This window comes from Pelodiscus sinensis, chromosome 2 (assembly GCF_049634645.1).
Source record: "Pelodiscus sinensis isolate JC-2024 chromosome 2, ASM4963464v1, whole genome shotgun sequence".
NCBI lineage: Eukaryota > Metazoa > Chordata > Testudines > Trionychidae > Pelodiscus > Pelodiscus sinensis.
In genome coordinates this window covers 7,914,207-7,932,102 of record NC_134712.1, presented here as the reverse complement: position 1 = coordinate 7,932,102, position 17,896 = coordinate 7,914,207, and the positions used below count along the sequence as shown (strand labels likewise).

The window sequence follows — 17,896 nt, the reverse complement described above, 5'->3', positions numbered from 1 at the left end:
TGGGCAAATATATGGTTTTTTTCAACTCACATTTCATTATTTGTAAACTAAATTGGGCTTTGAACTTTGAGGGTCAGTAATACTTGTTTCATCCTGCAATCCTTCAAAGCCAATAATTGTTGACTTCAACTGTGTTCCTATATGGTGCGCATGCAGGAATTGTGCCTTTATTCTATTCTAAGACTCAGAATGAGTTATCCAAGTGCAAAAATTAAGCATCAGAACTATTTCAGTAAGACACATTCTGATAATTAAAAACACTAAGGCATTGACTGTCAGAAGTTCTGACCATGACACTAATAGGAGGTACCACAAGCTCTACAAGCTCAAGATATTTAACAATCAGGCCTATAACAATTAATGGATTTTTAAAAGTTAGAAAGCAAACAATTAAATTTCTTCTGGATCTGTGCTCCTAACTTAGACTCTTCTGAAAATTCCCCACAGAGCTGACAACTTAGATAGACTCTGTTAAATGAGTAGGATATATGGAAAAAATGATGTGCATAAAAACAAAGACTTATAATTCAAGAGCATTCTCATCTGGAGGCTGTCAGAAGACATATGTTAACGACCCTCCTTCCTAGTTGCTTCATTCTCATTCTTCTTTCCTTTCTCTGGCCTATTTCTGAAATACATGATTGATTTCTATCCATTCCCAGAATTCACTTCATATCTTTATCAGTTGAGTGCTAGAAGTGCTGAAAACATTTACAGAAACATCATGGTTTTTCTACAACTAATTCTCTGATTGCTACATTACATACGATTTTGGCATTCCCCCTTGCCTACGTCACCTCTACTACCAGATCTTAGTCTGCAATCATCCCACATTCTTCTTATAACCCATCAAATAAAATTATTATTGATATTTACTTCTGATCACATCCACAATATACAGAAGACTTCCGATAATCCGGCACCTTTGGGACCTAGCTGGAGCCAGATTACCAGATATGCTGGAATATCGGGAGGTTCTCCGGCGAGGGGCTGTGATGGGTCTGCCGGGACCCGCACTGCATCCAGGGGGTGGGCGGGGAACAGCGTGGTGAGTGGCGAACCCTCCATCGTTTTGCAGGAAGGTGGGAGAAGCCCCGCGCTGCCGCTGAGAGTTTCCAGGAGGGGAGCGTGCTCCCCACCCCCCAGACTGCAGTAGTTATCGCCAAGCAGGGGGGTGAGGGGTGGCGCTGCGGGACCAACCCGGCAGCACCCCAGCGGCTCTGCTCCACGCCACTTTCCCAAGTCCACCACTGCTGAAACTGACGAGCAGCAGACTTGGGGAAGCGGCGGGGCAGAGCAGCTGAGGTGCTGCCAGATTGGTCCTGCAGCGCCGCCCCTCACCCCCCTGCTCGGCACCCAGCAGCACCCCAGCTGCTCTGCTCAGCGCTGCTTTCCCTAGTCCACCGCTCATCAGTTTCAGCAGCGGCGGACTTGGGGAAGCGGCAGAGCATAGCAGCTGGGGTGCTGCTGGGTCGGTCCCACAGCGCCGCCCCCTCAACCCCCCGCTCGGCGATAACTACTGCAGTCTGAGGGGTGGGGAGCACACTCCCCTCCTGGAAACTCTCAGTGGCAGCGCAAGGCTTCCCCCGCCTTGCTGCAAAATGACGGAGGGTTCGCCCCTCGCCGCGTCATTCCCTGCCCAGTCCCTGACCCCCCCGGCCAGTTGCAGTGCGGGTCCCAGCAGACCCATCACATAGGTATAATCCCCTTACCCTTTTCTCTCCTTCCCTTTCCCAGCCCTGAGAGCCCATGGGGCTCACAGCAGCTCCAATTGTCCGGCTGGCAGGAGCACTTCTGGGTTCCAGTTGGTGCCAGACTATCAAGAGTGCCAGATCACTGGATGCCGGACAATTGGAGTTTTACTCTACTAGGTATATTACAAACCGAGAAGAGGACCTTAGATGAGACAGCCTAGATATTGAGGACTGTTCCCTACAATACATTTTCTGGAACATTGTCCCAATCTATTTTTAAATTAGGAGAAAGAGTCTCTTTCATCATTTTGCTTCAAGAGATGTATGTACCTAAATCATTCATATATCTCTTGAAGGAGAGAGATGTGTATACATTCATAAGGCTTCATCCTGCAAGTTGCTTAACACACTCCGTTTCCACTGAAGCGATCACCTTGCAAAATCAAGTACCCAGTTTGTAAAATATAATTAACACCTTAAAAAGCTTATCAGATACTTTGAGATAAATTTCTGTCAGTATATCACCAAAAGCCAAACACTGACTATAATCTAAATTCCTCCATCTAGCATCTTTAAATTCTGTATGCATTACTTTATGAATACAACACAATTTAATCTTCTATCATTCTCTTGATTTCCTTTAGAACTCACTCAAACATAAACAAAACCATTAATGGGCTTTATATAAATTTATGTCAAATACGGTTGCCCAAGTCTCTAAATGAGAGACTAGCTGCAGACAATGCAAATTTGCTACTTCTTTCTCACCTAAGCAGTTACCCAATTTTGTAGTCCTGTGGATTGTTTTAAATATCAGGAAAAATAGATGAAGTTAAGTATTTCTCTGATACAATCCTGCTTACTTACAAAGAATGAACATAGTCATGTTTCCTAGACAAAGCAGCAATCAGACAGCAAGGAATGATATCTTTACTCACAGCATCAAGTCCCATTTCTAGACAGTTAACCCAAAAGCCTTTTTTTCCTTGAGTCACATCACTAGTGCTTTTATGACAGACTTTTATGAGTTTGAGACACTGCAGAACTTTGCCAGTATAGCAATGCCAGTAAAGCCCCTTAGTGGAGATACAGCATAATCCAACAGGCCTTCTGACAGCATAACTACACCACTTCCATGAACAATACTAGCTAAATTGACAAGAACTTTTGTCAGCTGCATCTACACCAGAGTTTTGCAGTCAGTCAGATAAATGGCATGATTTTTTCCACAGACACAGCTAAACCAGCAAAACTTTGTAGTTTAAACTAAACTTTTGTCTTTTGCTTCCTGCCACACAAATATACACTCATTTTCTCTAGTCTTTTTCCTGCTTTCCCCACCCCTTCCCCTACATACATACATACATACACACACACACACACACACACCATCCATCAATGGACTTGCCTTTGTATTTGAGATATATATATATATATATATATATATATATATATATAAAATAAAATCTCAATATCATATCAGTCCACAGGAAAATCCCTTGTTCCAAATGGTTCTGCTTCCAAGCAGCCCTCAACGTGTTTTTGTTTGGATGCTACTCCCCTGTTTCGCTCTCACTCCATTTACATATACATCCATCAAATTAAATGAGAATCAACCCAATCAGCATTGTTATTTTAAATTTGGACTGCATTTTCTAATTTTAGAAGAAATTATTTTCTTTAGTAAGACCATCTTAAAAGCACAGGATCTAATTCAAAGGCAGCTATCAATTTTCTTTTGTCACATCTGTCACAGGGATAACTTCCTGATCTTCGCTGATAAAAATCTGACACTCTCGCTCTCATATTCGACTCATGTCATGCTTACAAAATGACAGGGTTGCCAGAAATTATTGGGACATGATTCACATTTCACTCTACTTTGTGAGCCACCCCACTTCAGGAGCTCTTAAGAGAGACTGCATTTTCCTGCAAACAAATGAACTGACAAAATCTGCTCTCTTATGAGTTGAAACAACACCATTCATTACATGTGAAGTAAAGCATCTTTTTTCAGAATTATGAAATTTGCAAATTGTGATTTGCTCAAATTTAATTGGAAATTTGATGTCATTCTGGGAAGACACAAAATACAATCTGTTTTAACAAACCACATTTTAGTGACAATATATACTCTCAGTTGATTATGTGTACTCTTAGCCCCCAAACTCTTGCAGATCTTGTATTCTAAATGATAAAAGTAACAGAAGAAATTAAGGCAGGGGTCTACAACCTAAGGCACTTGAGCCAAATATAGCTCAGTATGGAACCAAATATTGCTCTTTTGTCATTCCCAAAATATTTGCAACTTTTTAAATTGACATGAAAAATTCAAACACACATAATTACTCATGTAACTTGAACCTGAATTTGGCCAGTGAGGATGTCAGCTTCAAAGAACTATATGAAAAGATGCAGCAGCAGAAGTCCCATTGAATTAAGTCTGTGAGTACCATGTTTCATTTATGCTATCACCATGTAAATTAAGTTGTATATTTTCAGTCATGCAAATAGGCGTTCTTATATGGCTTTTTGATGATCTCTTGTTCCGAGTTTTGATTTAGATTGGCTCTTTGATCTGAAAAGGTTGCTGACCCCTGAATTAAGGTGTATTTGTAACACTATTAAAGTGGATTTATTCAAACCTTTTGGAATACCAGGAAAATCTAAGGAAGATGACAAGTTTATATACATTGGGTTTTTTCATATTCCATAAATAAGACTTGCAAAGAATTTGCTTGGTTTTGTTTTAAATTGGGCTTATTCTCTCATTTGAATATAAATATGGCCTGAAAAATTGTCAATTCTTTTAATCCTGTCTTATTTTATCTTTGAAAAATTAAGAATATTGATTCTGATCTTCCATGGAGGACCTTTTTTCAAAGGCTGTCTCTGCACTAGGATTGGGTTGCAAAAGTTATTCACTCTTATAGCGTCATAGGTATTGGTAGAAGTGGGAACCCTAAAATCCAGCAGTCATGTGGCATGTGTACTATGAGCTCTCAAACTTAACTGATTCTTTACAGAAGACATTCTTTCAACCATAATTGCATGCAGTGTGGATCAAAAGCTGTTAGAGTTATAAGGTGGATGAGTTAAGAATTTTTTGGGAGAGGGCAATCTGATGAGAGGCAAGCTTTCAAGCTTATACCACTCAAATGAAGAAGGGCTTGAAAATTTCTCTCTCACCAACAGTCCAACTTGTCTCTAATATCTGGGACCACAGCTACAAAAATACTACATATAACAATGGAAGATGCTGTATCTTGATTTCTGAAATGGAAGCTCCACAACATGAAGAAAAAGGATGCAAAACTTAGCATCTACTTCCTTATCAAATGTAACAAAACAAAAACATCCTGTGACAGTCTGTACATTTATGTCCACCCCTCTTCAAGGATTAGGATAAATCCTGTACAAAATATGCCTTGTACAGCATAATTTGAAAACTAGTGACTCACTCATTTTAAAATCAATCACTTTAAAAGTTAATAAGTCTGTTTTATTGCTTTAGTAAAATCAGTATGTTTGGACTGAAGTGTTTGGGAAACTCCCTTTATAATAACAGAATATATGCATATTTTCTATTAATGAGATGATGTAATGAGATGATGGTCTGCAGATCAGGGGGACGGGGAGGAGGGGGGGGAGCAAAGCAGAGCCAAGCCGCGGAGCCCGAGGGCAGCAGGACAGCCACGGCGCGTCTGGGCTGTCCCGCTGCCCCCGTGCTCCATGGCTTTGCTCCGGACACCTGTGGTACAGCAGCTGGGGCGCTGCCAGTTGGTCCCGTAGCGCCGCTCTGGGTGCTACTGGACCAACCGGGCAGCACCCCAGCTGTTCTGCCCCAGGCGTCTTGATTCAGCCACTGCTGGTCAGATTCAGCAGCGGCTGAATCAGGACGCCTGGGGCAGAGCAGCTTGGGTGCTGCTGGGTTGGTCCAGTAGTGCCGAGGAGCGGCGGCGCTACTGGACTAAACCAGCAGCACCCCAGCTGCTCTGCCCCAGGCATCCCCAAGTTAGCCGCTGCTGAAACTGACCAGTGGCTGACTACAGGAAGCCCCTGCCCCGGGCTTCCTGGAATCAGCCGCTGATCAGTTTCAGCAGCAGCTGACTTGGGGATGCCTGGGGTTCTTAAGTTGAATCTGTATGCAAGTCAGAACTGGCGTCCAGATTCAGCCGCTGTTGAAACTGATCAGTTTCAGCAGCGGCTGAATCTGGACGCCAGTTCCGACTTACATACAGATTCAACTTAAGAACAAACCTACAGTCCCTATCTTGTACGTAACCCGGGGACTGCCTGTATAACCCTATGACCACTGCATACAACTCCAAATATGTAGAAGAGAGACATGAAGAGCTCTGTATAATAAGCTCAAAAGTTTGCCCCTCTCACCAAGAAAAGTTGGTTCAGTAAAAAAAAAAAAAAAACACATTCACTGGGACTGTCTGACCTGGCTACAACTACACTACGTAAAAATATTTGTGACAATTCAAGTTCTAATACAGCTGTTTTATTTTATTTTATTTTTCCACTAACAAGCTTATTACACTGAGTGGTTGTTGATTTTCTTGAAAAAAATCACCTAAGGATAAGAAAATGTTGAAGTCAACATTTTTCCCCGCTGAAAACTTGACACCAAAATATGTGGAGTCAAGGCATGAAGATTTCAAATCAGCAGTTACAAGAAAATTTGGATCATATGCTCACCTATTTTCTTACTTCGCTCTTCTCCACGATTGTGCGCAATAATTGGAGAGTATATGAAGGGACTTTTGGCTGACATGTTCTGACCCAGCAAGCTTTTCATCTTTTGTGGTCGAAGACTAATGGGGAGGTTCAAGAGTTTAACAGATCTGTAAAATATTTAAAAAGCATTTCTTAGCTGGTTATTTTTATTTAAAAGAAACTGTTGGTAAATATTTAATTATCTATTAATCATCAAAATGTAACATCATGTCTAATAGACAAATGGAATATAAAGTAAGCCAAGGGTCTGAAGGAAAACCAACTAGCATTTCAGAGGAAAACTGCAAACAAGTGTTAAATCAGAAAAGTATAATGAGGAAAGGTGCCAAAGAAAATATGTAAAGGATTATTATGTTCTTAAGAAAGTAAGTCAAACTGACAATGATTAGTAAGTTCAGTTATTTCAAAATGTACGAAATTCAGGTAGCAATGTACTATACTGATAATGGATTCTCTAAGACCCAAATCCAAGCCTTTGAAGTGAGTCTACGGTTTTCAGCAATAATCACTGGAGAACAAGCAGCTTGCTGAAGTTGGCACAGAGTTTGTGGACCCAGCTAGAACTTAGATAGAATTGCTGTTGTATCACATGTATCCTGATTATGAGCTCAACAGTGAAAGGTAAGTGAAAGTTCATAAGAGGTCACAGTAACTTCTAACAAATGTTGATGTAAAAAGATTATCCAGCCCTCAGACAACACAACTTTCAAGACCCATGGATCATATACATGTCTATTATAACAGGTGGCATCTCATCCAGTGCATTAAATGTCCAAATAACTAGGTGGGTGCAACCTGTACACTCTCATATGAAGTTGCAGAAAAAACCCAGAAGACAAAAACATCACTTCACCGATAGATCAATACTTTCAACTACCTGACCTCTCTGTGCTCATCCTCAAAGGAACCCTTCAGCTTCAAAACATAACTTTTCTAGACACTAAAAATCATGGTAATAATAAAAAGTGGATTTATGATGTATTACAACAATTTGTAACCCACAAAACCCTTTTTATTGTCCTATTACTGGAGAGGTGTTAAGAAGAAGTTATTCACTTGTGCAGTAACAATGTTTCTTTGCGATATGTATCCCTGTGGGTTCTCTACTCCAAGTGTGGGTGCATCATTGCACTGGAAATTGGAGATATTTTCTAGCAGTGCTTGGCCACTGCACCCATGTGAGGTAGCCATCTCATGGTTCTGTTAGCACTCACTGACTGCATGAATGGCACAGCTCCCTCAGTTCCTGCTCTACTATGAAACCTATATATGAACTCCAAAAAAGAGGGGAGGGAGGAAGGTTAGTGGAGCACCCATAGGGGGACATCTCAAAGAACCATCATTACTGCACAAGGTGAGTAAGCATTTGCTCAATTCCTTCCTCTGTAGGTGCTCCACTCTAGGTGTCTGTAGAGCAACGTCTACCTTGAACCCATGGGCTTTGGAATTTTTCCTGCAATGTATGTGCCTGTAGCCATAGAGATCAGACCATTTCTGACAGCACAGTGTTTTGCAAAGGCATGTTTGAAAGATGCTTCAGGAATGCTGTGGACGCTGCTATGGCTCTGGTGGAATGTGTTGTCTGTTCTTTGTGGTGGTTGTTCCTTATGTAATGTGCAGCAGATATGTATTCAAGTCAATCATTTGGGAGAGCCATTGGGGTGAGATTGCTTCACCTTTTGAGCACTCAACTATAGATAGTCATGGATTTATGAAAGTGTTTGTTCATACAATCATAGAATCCTAGGGCTGGAAGAGATCATCAAGTTCAACCCCCTGCCCAAAGCAGGACCAACCCTAAGTAAATCAACACATCCAGAGCTTTGGCAAGCGAGGACTTAAACTTCTAGGGATGGAGATTCCACCTCCTCCCTACGTAACTCATTCCAGTGCTTCACCATCCTCCTAGTAAAATAGTTTTTTCCTAATATTCAACCTAGACCTTACCTACTGCAACTTGATTCTCTCAAGATAAAGGAAAGGGTCCATGGGATGTTGAGTGTGTGAAGAGATACCTGTACAGGGCCCTTGTGTGGCTTGGGGGGAAAAAAGTTACCTCCCCGGAGGGCTGAGAGAGATATTGTTTGGCCCTCCTGTATAAAGGCCTAGACATGTGGGCATTTCTGCTCTGGGAGATGTTCCAGAAGTTCAGGTAATTTGGCATAAATGGTGTGATTGTAGTTAGCTAATTGGGTGGAATTCTAGAGTGCCTGATGAGTAAATGTTTCATCTGAATAAATAAAGGCATTTATGATCCTTGTCTTGTGGCATTGAATGGAACTGAGGTTGTTTTTCTTGGTGATGTACAACATCAACGACCAAAGAGTTTGGTTGTAGGAGGGAAAACAGAAAATCCATGTCTTTGGCTGGGACAAAGTACTTCTTATCTAGCATTTTTTTTATGGGGGGTACCAAAGTTGGCATCTGCCATATATCTTCCAGCTCCAGAATGGCCTTGTCCACTGCTACAGCTCTCTCTGTAGGGAACAAGGGCTGCCAGATTTGTAATAGTTTACATTGCTTTTTCTTCACTTCTTGTAAGTCTATTTCCTGCACCAGAGTAACTCTTTTAAAAAGGCCCTGAAATTGTTTCAGGTTGTCTGTTGGTATCTGTGTGCCTGGGATCACCAGTTCATCAGGTGAGAAGAAGTTATTTAGAGAGGACTTCTCATTGTCTGTGGGGTCCACATCCTCTTCCTCAGTAATTCGGTGTCTTGGGCCCAAGCGGGGAGAGATGGGGAGAAGCTGACTGCTCTCTTAACTGGGGATGAAAAGTCTTATGTCAACGTTGCCTGTTTGTGTTCCAGATATCCATGGTGGCCAGTGCATGAGGTACAGTGGCAGGGGATGGTCATGGTTGCCCATACCAGCGTTGGACCAGTGAGCACTGTGAGGGCATTGTTGGTCCCAGCTCCGAACTCCCACTTCTTTGAGTAGGTGAGAAGCAATTGTCATGCCCATCTGCCTCTGATTCACTATATGCGATGGAAGGCCAGAGAATAGAGGCAACTGCTCTACCCTCCTCCAGAGAGATTAGTCAGTGCTGAGGTGCAGTGGCTGAGGTACTGTTTGGAATTCTATGTCCCTCTGATGAAGGAATGTTTTGGTGCCCAGATGGCATGGTTCGCTTTGATGCTGGCTTGGTGGTGGTAGTAGTAGTCTGTGCCAGTTGCACCCTATGTGATGGTGCAGAGATCTGCATCGACGCCAATGCCACTTAAGGACTATTTTTAGAACATGCTTGGTGATCATGAAAAGCCTGGAATCAAATAAGTGGCTCAAAAGCGATGTGTCAGGAACTAGGTTTACTCATGGACAAAACAGCAAGGAGGAAAGAATTTCTACCAACAGAGTCTTGGATTCTTAAAAAGAAAATATTCTGGACAAAAATTGGCAGGAGCAGCATCTGTTTGTCAGTGTAGTGAGCATTATCATCCTGGATGCCATGCCTCACCATTCACTGGAAGCAGTGTTCCCTCTAAGATGGGCACTTGTGCAGCAACTCGAGAAATTCAAATGCTGTCCATCTGATTAGCTAAGTGCCCACATCTAGGTTTTGGGTTTCCTATTGGTAGTGCACATTCCTTAGTACACAAAAAAAATTCTTCTGCATATGGATGGGGAAAAATCTGCACATGAATAGAAAAGCTTAGAGGGAACATTGTATGGAACCGTTGGGACCTTCTTTGCCCTTCCAGACCAAGCCAGAGACTTGGGCCCAGATGACCTCCCCCTCTGCACTGATTCCGGATAACTCTCAAATACCACCTGGCAAGTGAGAGAGACATTCCACTCTCCACTTCCTCTTCCCTTTGTGCATTCTCTTCCTTTCCCATCTTGCATCTTCCCTTTCCTATCCCACTTTTTTTTTCAGGTCTGTCCTTGGTTGCAAGTCTCTACATTTTGCAACACTGATGCAAACTACAAGCAATGTCCTAAACAGCTTGATGCTGGTACAACTATAAATGGGTGACAGTGCCTTGTGCTAGACCTGGGTTTTTCCAGAAGTGAAATTGCAAATAGAAGTCAACACAAGAAACAAAGCTTACATTTTCTTTTTCCTTTTCTCTTCTTTTTGTGTGCATCTTATTTTGTCTTCTTAGAAAACCAAATCAGATTTCAAAGACAACAGCTCTGTGCCTACCTCAAGTAACTACTCTCTTCCCCAAGACTGTCAAACAATTCTCCAGTTAATAGGAAATGGAACAAGGGACATATTTAGAAAAAAAAACTTATTTAATATTTTACATTTCAAATGCTTTAACTGTTCTTTCCTTCCTGTATCTATAATAAAACCGTTTAAGCATTTACAGTGGTATGGTTGACATCGCATTAAGCAGGATAAGGTTTCTGTGCACCAAACCCAGAATCTTGTTTAAATCTGTTCAGTGTTGGACACTTTCAGAGTCATGACTCTTCGGGACCCTTTATTCCATCTACAATTAATATTGCAATGCTTAATACAAATTTTAATAAAAATAAGTTTCCAAAAAGAAGTAAAACAAAGCAGAATCTACTAAAGACAGCTGAAGGATGGAATAATCAGCAATCACAATAGCATTATACTTCCCAGCTAGCCATAATTCAGTTGTAGGAGACTTTTCAAATCAGCTTAAAATCCCAAATGTAAGAATCTTGCAAATGCACAGCTTGTTTTAAGATAAAGTGTTTTTTTCCAAGAACTCCAGTTTACAGTGCAAACTATCATGCTGAAAATTTTTGATAATGCCACAAACATACCAATGTGATTAGTGTTTCATAAAAAATACTGAATTAAGTTATTCATCAGACAAATAATTATAGAACAGACACACTGAGGAAGAGGAAATTTGTCTCATACAAATTGTCTCGTACAACTGTAAATGGCAAAAGGCCAGAGAAACACAAATTAGCCATAAATTGCTTTTTGTTGGAAAAAGGAGAAAAGCAGTTATGCTTTTGGGATATTAAAGTAATTTTGCATCCTTTAAATGAGTGGCTTGAATTATGTTATACCATCATGCAGAATCTCAAACAGTAAGCAATTATTACCAAGGGGATGGAAATAAATGTACAGACACAAAACATTGTAAATACTGCACAATACAGAAAAAAATACTCTAATAAAAAGACTACAGTTCATAGCTCAAAATAAAATCTGCTGTAGAAAGTTACCTAGAACCTTCAAGCTAATGTGTTACTGTAATAAAACTGAAGGAGGAATTATACAAGTGTTCTCTGTCATAAAAACAGAATCAACTGCATTAAAAGCATTCTGGAATAAAAAGAAATAAATGCACTTGAGATATCAATGGGTGGGGTAAGTGTTAACATTCTGATGGGGACCATCACTGCCATCAAAACCAAAGGCAAGAAAATAGAAGAAAGTTAAGTCATCTAAAGAATAAACTGAAATCTCAAGAGTCCCTGAATATTCCATATACATGAATCTGTAATTACTTTTCTTGACAGTCTTTATGTAATTATAAGGCAAGCATATTTCATCGTTAGACCAAAAACTTTGTGCCTGAAAAAGAGCTACGTGAGCTTCCCAGACTACATCTGATGCATCTGTGACTAGGGTGAGCGTATGCTGTAGCAAAGCCAAGGGGATTCCAATGCAGATAGTTGAGGATATTAGCCAGTAGTCCAGTGGCCACCGATCTGGATCTACTGGTAGATCTTGGAGCCTATGACAGGTGATCCTGACAGGTTTGCCCAAGAAGCTATCAAGTGCCAGCACTTCAGCTGCTCTCCACCACTGCTGCGCTTCTCCTGCCCTTTGTCTTGGAGCTGTCCACTCAGGAGCCTCCTGCTCACTGGGCAGGGGAGGGAGAAGAGGATGCTTATGTCAGGGTGCCCCCTCTCCCACTCTGCGTCCTATCTCCAAGAGCAGAGAGGGGGCACAACAGGTCTTGGGATGGAGTTTTCTGGCTGCTTTTGGGAGTGGAGCAGGGTCAGGGCAGGGGTGAGCTTGCCTTAGCCCCACTGCACCACCACTCAGGAGCCACCTGAGGTAAGCAGGGCCCAGCTGGAGCTCACATCCAGAAACCCTGCCCCAGTCATGAACCCCCTCCTACACACCAAGCCCCTGCCCTAGGCCCGAGCACCCCTACATCCAAATGCCCTGCCGGAGCCTGCACCTAGAACCCTTTCCAGCATCCCAACTGCCTGCCCCAAGCTCAGCTCAGAGCCCCCTCTCACACTCCAAATCCCTTAATTCAAGTCCAGAGCCTGCACCCCCACCCTCTGCCCCAGACTGCTGAAATAGAGGGTGAAAGTGAGCGGGGGGGGGGGGGGCGCGCCTCAGAGAAGGGGCACAAAGGAGATGGGGCAAAGGTACAGTAAACGTCCGATAATCCGGCACCTTTAGGACCCAGGGGGTGCCAGATTATCAAATATGCCGGACTATCGGAAGGGGGGGCTATGCGGGCTCTGGGGTGGGATGGGGGGATGCCACCCCAGACCCCTTATAGCCCGCCTCCTCCCAAAAGTCCAGCTCTGCCCCAGGCGTCCCCGATTCAGCCGCTGCTGGTCAGTTTCAGCAGAGGCTGAATCTGGGATGCCTGCGACAGAGCAGCTGGGGTGCTGCCGGGTTGGTCAAGCAGCACACACCAAGGAGCAGCTCTACAGAACCAACCTAGCAGCACCCCAGCTGTTCTGTCCCAGGCGTTCCCAAGAGCAGCTGGGGTGCTGCCAGGTTGGTCCCGCAGCCCCAAGGGGCAGCACTACGGGACCAACCCGGCAGCACCCCAGCTGCTCTGCCCCCAGCTTCCCCAATTCAGCTGCTGGTCAGTTTCAGCAGCGACTGAATTGGGGAAGCCGGGCGCAGAGCAGATCCAATTGTCCGGCAGCCAGAGCACTTCCAGGTTCCTGACGGTGCCGGACCATCAGGAGTGCCAGAGCACTGGATGCCGGACCAATGGAGTTTTAATGTATTTGGGTGTGATATAGATCTTGGATTGCACTTAAATTAAAAAAGTGATCTCGTGCTTAAAAAGCTTGGAGACCACTGCTCTACTCCAAGTAGCACAAACTCTGAGTATGTACTTGAATCATGATATCCATAAGACAGGCCATTGAATACAAGGCTAGCCAACCTTACAGCTTCAAAATTCCTAGTTTCAAACTGTGGTAACAGGACATGATTCTATATCTTGAGCAATTCCACACAGTGTTTAGAACCGTAGCCTTAACAGCAAAGCCATGGCCTCGAGTCCAGGACAGTCCCAATAAATTCTGATCTCTCCACAGAAGTGAAGCAGATTTCTCCATATTGATTAGGAACCCTCCAATGCATAGACGGTGGACAGTATATTGCTACAGAATACCTGAGACCAGACATTTAGTAGCCAGTCATCTAGGTAAGGAATATGCATATGCCCAATTTTCAAAGGAATGTCATCATAACAGCCATGCACTTCATGAACATGCGAGGAGCTGCTGACAGGCCCAAGGGCAGCATTCTGAATTGGTAACAGGATCAATTCAACTTGAACCTGAGGAATTATTGATCACTTTGGAAACCTGCCATGTGAAAATAAGCCTATTTTAAACAAACAGCCATATATCAGTGCCCATCAGCTAGGGAAGAGATAACAGAAACCAGAATTTTATTTTCTATAGGAACTTGTGCAGCTGTCTTAGAGCTAAAGAAAAATGGGGGGAAAGGCTATAACCCCACTCTCTAATCTGGAAAGCAAACAGATGTACTGGGAATAAAATCCCTCTCCTCTAAGCAACAGAGCAACTTCCTCTAGAGCCAGTCTCTTCCTCCCATGTGGGCTACAGAGGAAGTTCACACAGGACGTCTTGAATGCTGTGTTTCATGTCTAGGTAATCATTTCTATGATTCTATGATAAGGGGATGGTTGGATGAAATAACATGATCTTGGTAACTAATTGACCATTCATTATAGGGAACTTTCTGGGTGTCTGGCTGGTGAGTCTTGCCCACATGCTCAGGGTTTAGCTGATCGCCATATTTGGGGTCAGGAAGGAATTTTCCTCCAGGGTAGATTGGCAGAGGCCCTGGAGGTTTTTCGCCTTCCTCTGTAGCATTGGGCACAGATCACAGCTGAAGGACTCTCTGCATGTTGGGGCCTTCAAAGTCAGAAAGGCAAAGGCACAAAATGAGATCAAACTAGCTACAGGCATAAAGGGAAACAAGAAGACCTTTTATAAATACATTAAAAGCAAGAGGAAGACCAAGGACAGGGTAGGCCCACTGCTTAGCGAGGAGGGAGAAGCAGTAACAGGGAACTTGGAAATGGCGGAGATGCTCAATGACTTCTTTGTTTCGGTCTTCACCGAGAAGTCTGGAGGTGCGCCTAACGTAGTGAATACAAGCAGAGAGAGGGTAAGTTTAGAAGATAGGATACACAAAGAACAAGTTAAAAATCACTTAGGAAAGTTAGATGTCAGCAAGTCACCAGGTCCTGATGAAATGCATCCCAGGATACTCAAGGAGCTGATAGAGGAGGTATCTGAGCCTTTAGCTATGATCTTTGAAAAATCATGGCAGACAGGGGAGATTCCAGAAGACTGGAAAAGGGCAAATATTGTGCCCATCTATAAAAAGGGGAATAAGAACAACCCAGGAAACTATAGACCGGTCAGTTTAACGTCTGTCCCAGGGAAGATAATGGAGCAGGTAATTAAGGAAATCGTATGCAAACACTTGGAAAGTAATAAAGTGATAGGGAATAGCCAGCATGGGTTTGTGAAGAACAAGTCATGCCAAACTAATCTGATAGCTTTCTTTGATAAGATAACGAGCCTTGTGGATAAGGGAGAAGCGGTGGATGTCATATACCTAGACTTTAGTAAGGCATTTGATACGGTCTCGCATGATATTCTTATTGATAAACTAGGCAAATATAACTTAGATAGGGCCACGATAAGGTGGGTGCATAATTGGCTGGATAACCGTAGTCAGAGAGTTGTTGTTAACGGTTCTAAATCCTGCTGGAAAGGGATAACAAGTGGAGTTCCTCAAGGGTCTGTTTTGGGACCCGTACTGTTCAATATCTTCATCAATGATGTAGATATTGGGATAGAGAGTACTCTTATTAAGTTTGCAGATGATACCAAACTGGGTGGGGTTGCGACTTCTTTGGAGGATAGGGACATAATTCAAAATGACCTTAGCAAGTTAGAGAAATGGTCAGAGGTAAACAGAATGAGGTTTAATAAAGAGAAATGCAAAGTGCTCCACTTAGGAAGGAACAATCAGTTCCATACATACAAGATGGGAAGCGACTGTCTAGGAAGGAGCATGGCGGAAAGGGATCTAGGGGTCATAGTGGACCACAAGTTGAATATGAGTCAACAGTGTGATGCTGTTGCAAAAAAAAGCAAATATGATTCTAGGTTGTATCAACAGGTGTGTTGTAAGCAAAACTCGTGAAGTCATTCTGCCACTCTATTCTGCACTAGTTAGGCCTCAGCTGGAGTACTGTGTCCAGTTCTGGGCGCCACATTTCAAGAAAGATGTGGAGAAATTGGAAAGGGTACAGAGAAGAGCGACAAGAATGATTAAAGGTCTAGAGAACATGACCTATGAAGCCAGGCTTCATGAACTGGGCTTGTTTAGTTTGGAAAAAAGAAGATTAAGGGGGGACATGATAGCGGTTTTCAAATATCTAAAAGGGTGTCACAAGGAGGAAGGCGAAAATTTGTTCCTCTTGGTTTCTGAGGACAGGACAAGGAGTAATGGGCTTAAAGTGCAGCAGGGGAGGTTTAGATTGGACATTAGGAAAAAATTCCTAACTGTCAGGGTGGTCAAATATTGGAATAAATTGCCAAGGGAGGTGGTGGAATCTCCCTCTCTGGAGATATTTAAGAACAGGTTAGATAGACATCTGTCAGGGATGGTGTAGACGGAGCTTGATCCTGCCTTGAGGGCGGGGGGCTGGACTCGATGACCTCTCGAGGTCCCTTCCAGTCCTATTATTCTATGATTCTATGAAAGTATTTGAAGGCTTCAATATCTGAGACATAGGTGAGAGGATTATTCTAAGAGGGGTGGGCGAGATTCTGTGGCCTGCACTGTGCAGGGGGTCAGACTAGATGATCATAATGGTCCCTTCTGACCTTAAAGTCTATGAGTCTATGAGTAAGACTTGCCAACTGCATCCAAAAGAGAAAACACTGATGGTGGAAGCTACAGTTCAAATCAGTCTGCCACCTCTAGACCATCTTCCAATTAACTTGTCCTGCTCTGCCACAATAGTAAATGCTAGCTTTGCCTCTCCCAGACACTTGTCCTTAAATGTTGGAATATTCAACTCTAAACTTCCTGTGGTATAAATCCACCTTCAGAACATGTTGCTCTGCTTATTTTCCTTTTTGGTGTAGATCCCTGATTCCCAGTCTCTCTCTTTCATTAGCAGCAGAAATTACCATGGAGCCCAGAGGAGGATGGTTATAAAAAAGTGTTAGAATGCCTCCACCCTTTTTTGCAGTGGGAAAGAGGGAACACAGGGTCTGCCATAAATTCTTGACTAGCTCCAAGGTAGCCTCATTAATAGGAAGAGCTACCCTAGACCAGAGGTCCTCAGCTGCAGGGTGCCCGAGGCCCTGGCCACCTGTTCCAGACCCTGGCCAAGCTCCATTTTTGGACCCAGCTGTGGCCCCAGCCTTTGCCCCCTACCTCTATTCACATGCCCCCTTTCCCAGAGCTGCAGCTCAGTTCCCCATCCGGGGTGGCCTGACAAGCACAAGATAAAAGGTCAGGGCACTACTGCCCTAGATGACCTGCTGAGGCGAAGACACTCACTGGCCTTTATAACTTTTCCTGTACCTCTTTCAACTGGATATCTAGAGTTGTAGCCATCTTCCTCTAAAAGTCCTGATAAACTCTGGAATCAAGAGGGGGAGAAGCAGACACTGTTACTACTGCTTCATTAAGAAATGAAGAAGATGAGCGTAAGGGCTGTTGAGGTAGAGATTCCACTGGGTCCTCCACAAAAGAAACCAGAGTACACAGCTCCTTGTGCATAGTACCAGTCCCAGTACCAGAGATGGTAACCCTGTTGCAGATGCTCCCTATACCTAACTGATATAGTAATGTGGGAACAGAGTGGAGATACCCCAGACTGTCAAGGGAAACTTCAAGGGATCCAAAAAGGCCACTGACCCAGTTACATGTGAGGCATTGATCTTCGGAAGGCTGAGGCTGTGGCTGGTACCAGGTTGGACAGGCATTCCACTGGGACTGCTGAACACACCCATGCCAAGAGATGCAAGAGCTGACCATGGAATCTGATGAGGAGTCAGTGTCATGACCCATAAGCCTTGAACGAGTGTCTGTAGGGTTTATAGGAGCAGGCATGCTCCAACCCCTCCTTCTGACAGACTGCCAATACTTGGATACGTAGAGCCATGAAGCCCATCTCTAGCCTGATGTTCCACCCTGGCAGTGCTATTGGCAGCATCACAGAGTAGCTGATTGCTATGATGGCTAGACTTAAGAC

At 43.3% G+C, this 17,896-nt stretch overlaps 1 protein-coding gene across 3 annotated transcripts in view; it reads right to left on the bottom strand.

The window, feature by feature from the left end:
- Positions 1 to 17,896, bottom strand: part of TRAPPC9 (trafficking protein particle complex subunit 9) — a 660,858-nt gene that overhangs the window by 585,456 nt on the left and 57,506 nt on the right. For all 3 annotated transcript variants that reach the window (XM_075920070.1, XM_075920071.1, XM_075920072.1), the window contains exon 11: positions 6,402 to 6,547. In XM_075920070.1, coding sequence (XP_075776185.1) covers positions 6,402 to 6,547 — 146 coding nt within the window. The remainder of the gene's footprint in view (positions 1 to 6,401; positions 6,548 to 17,896) is intronic.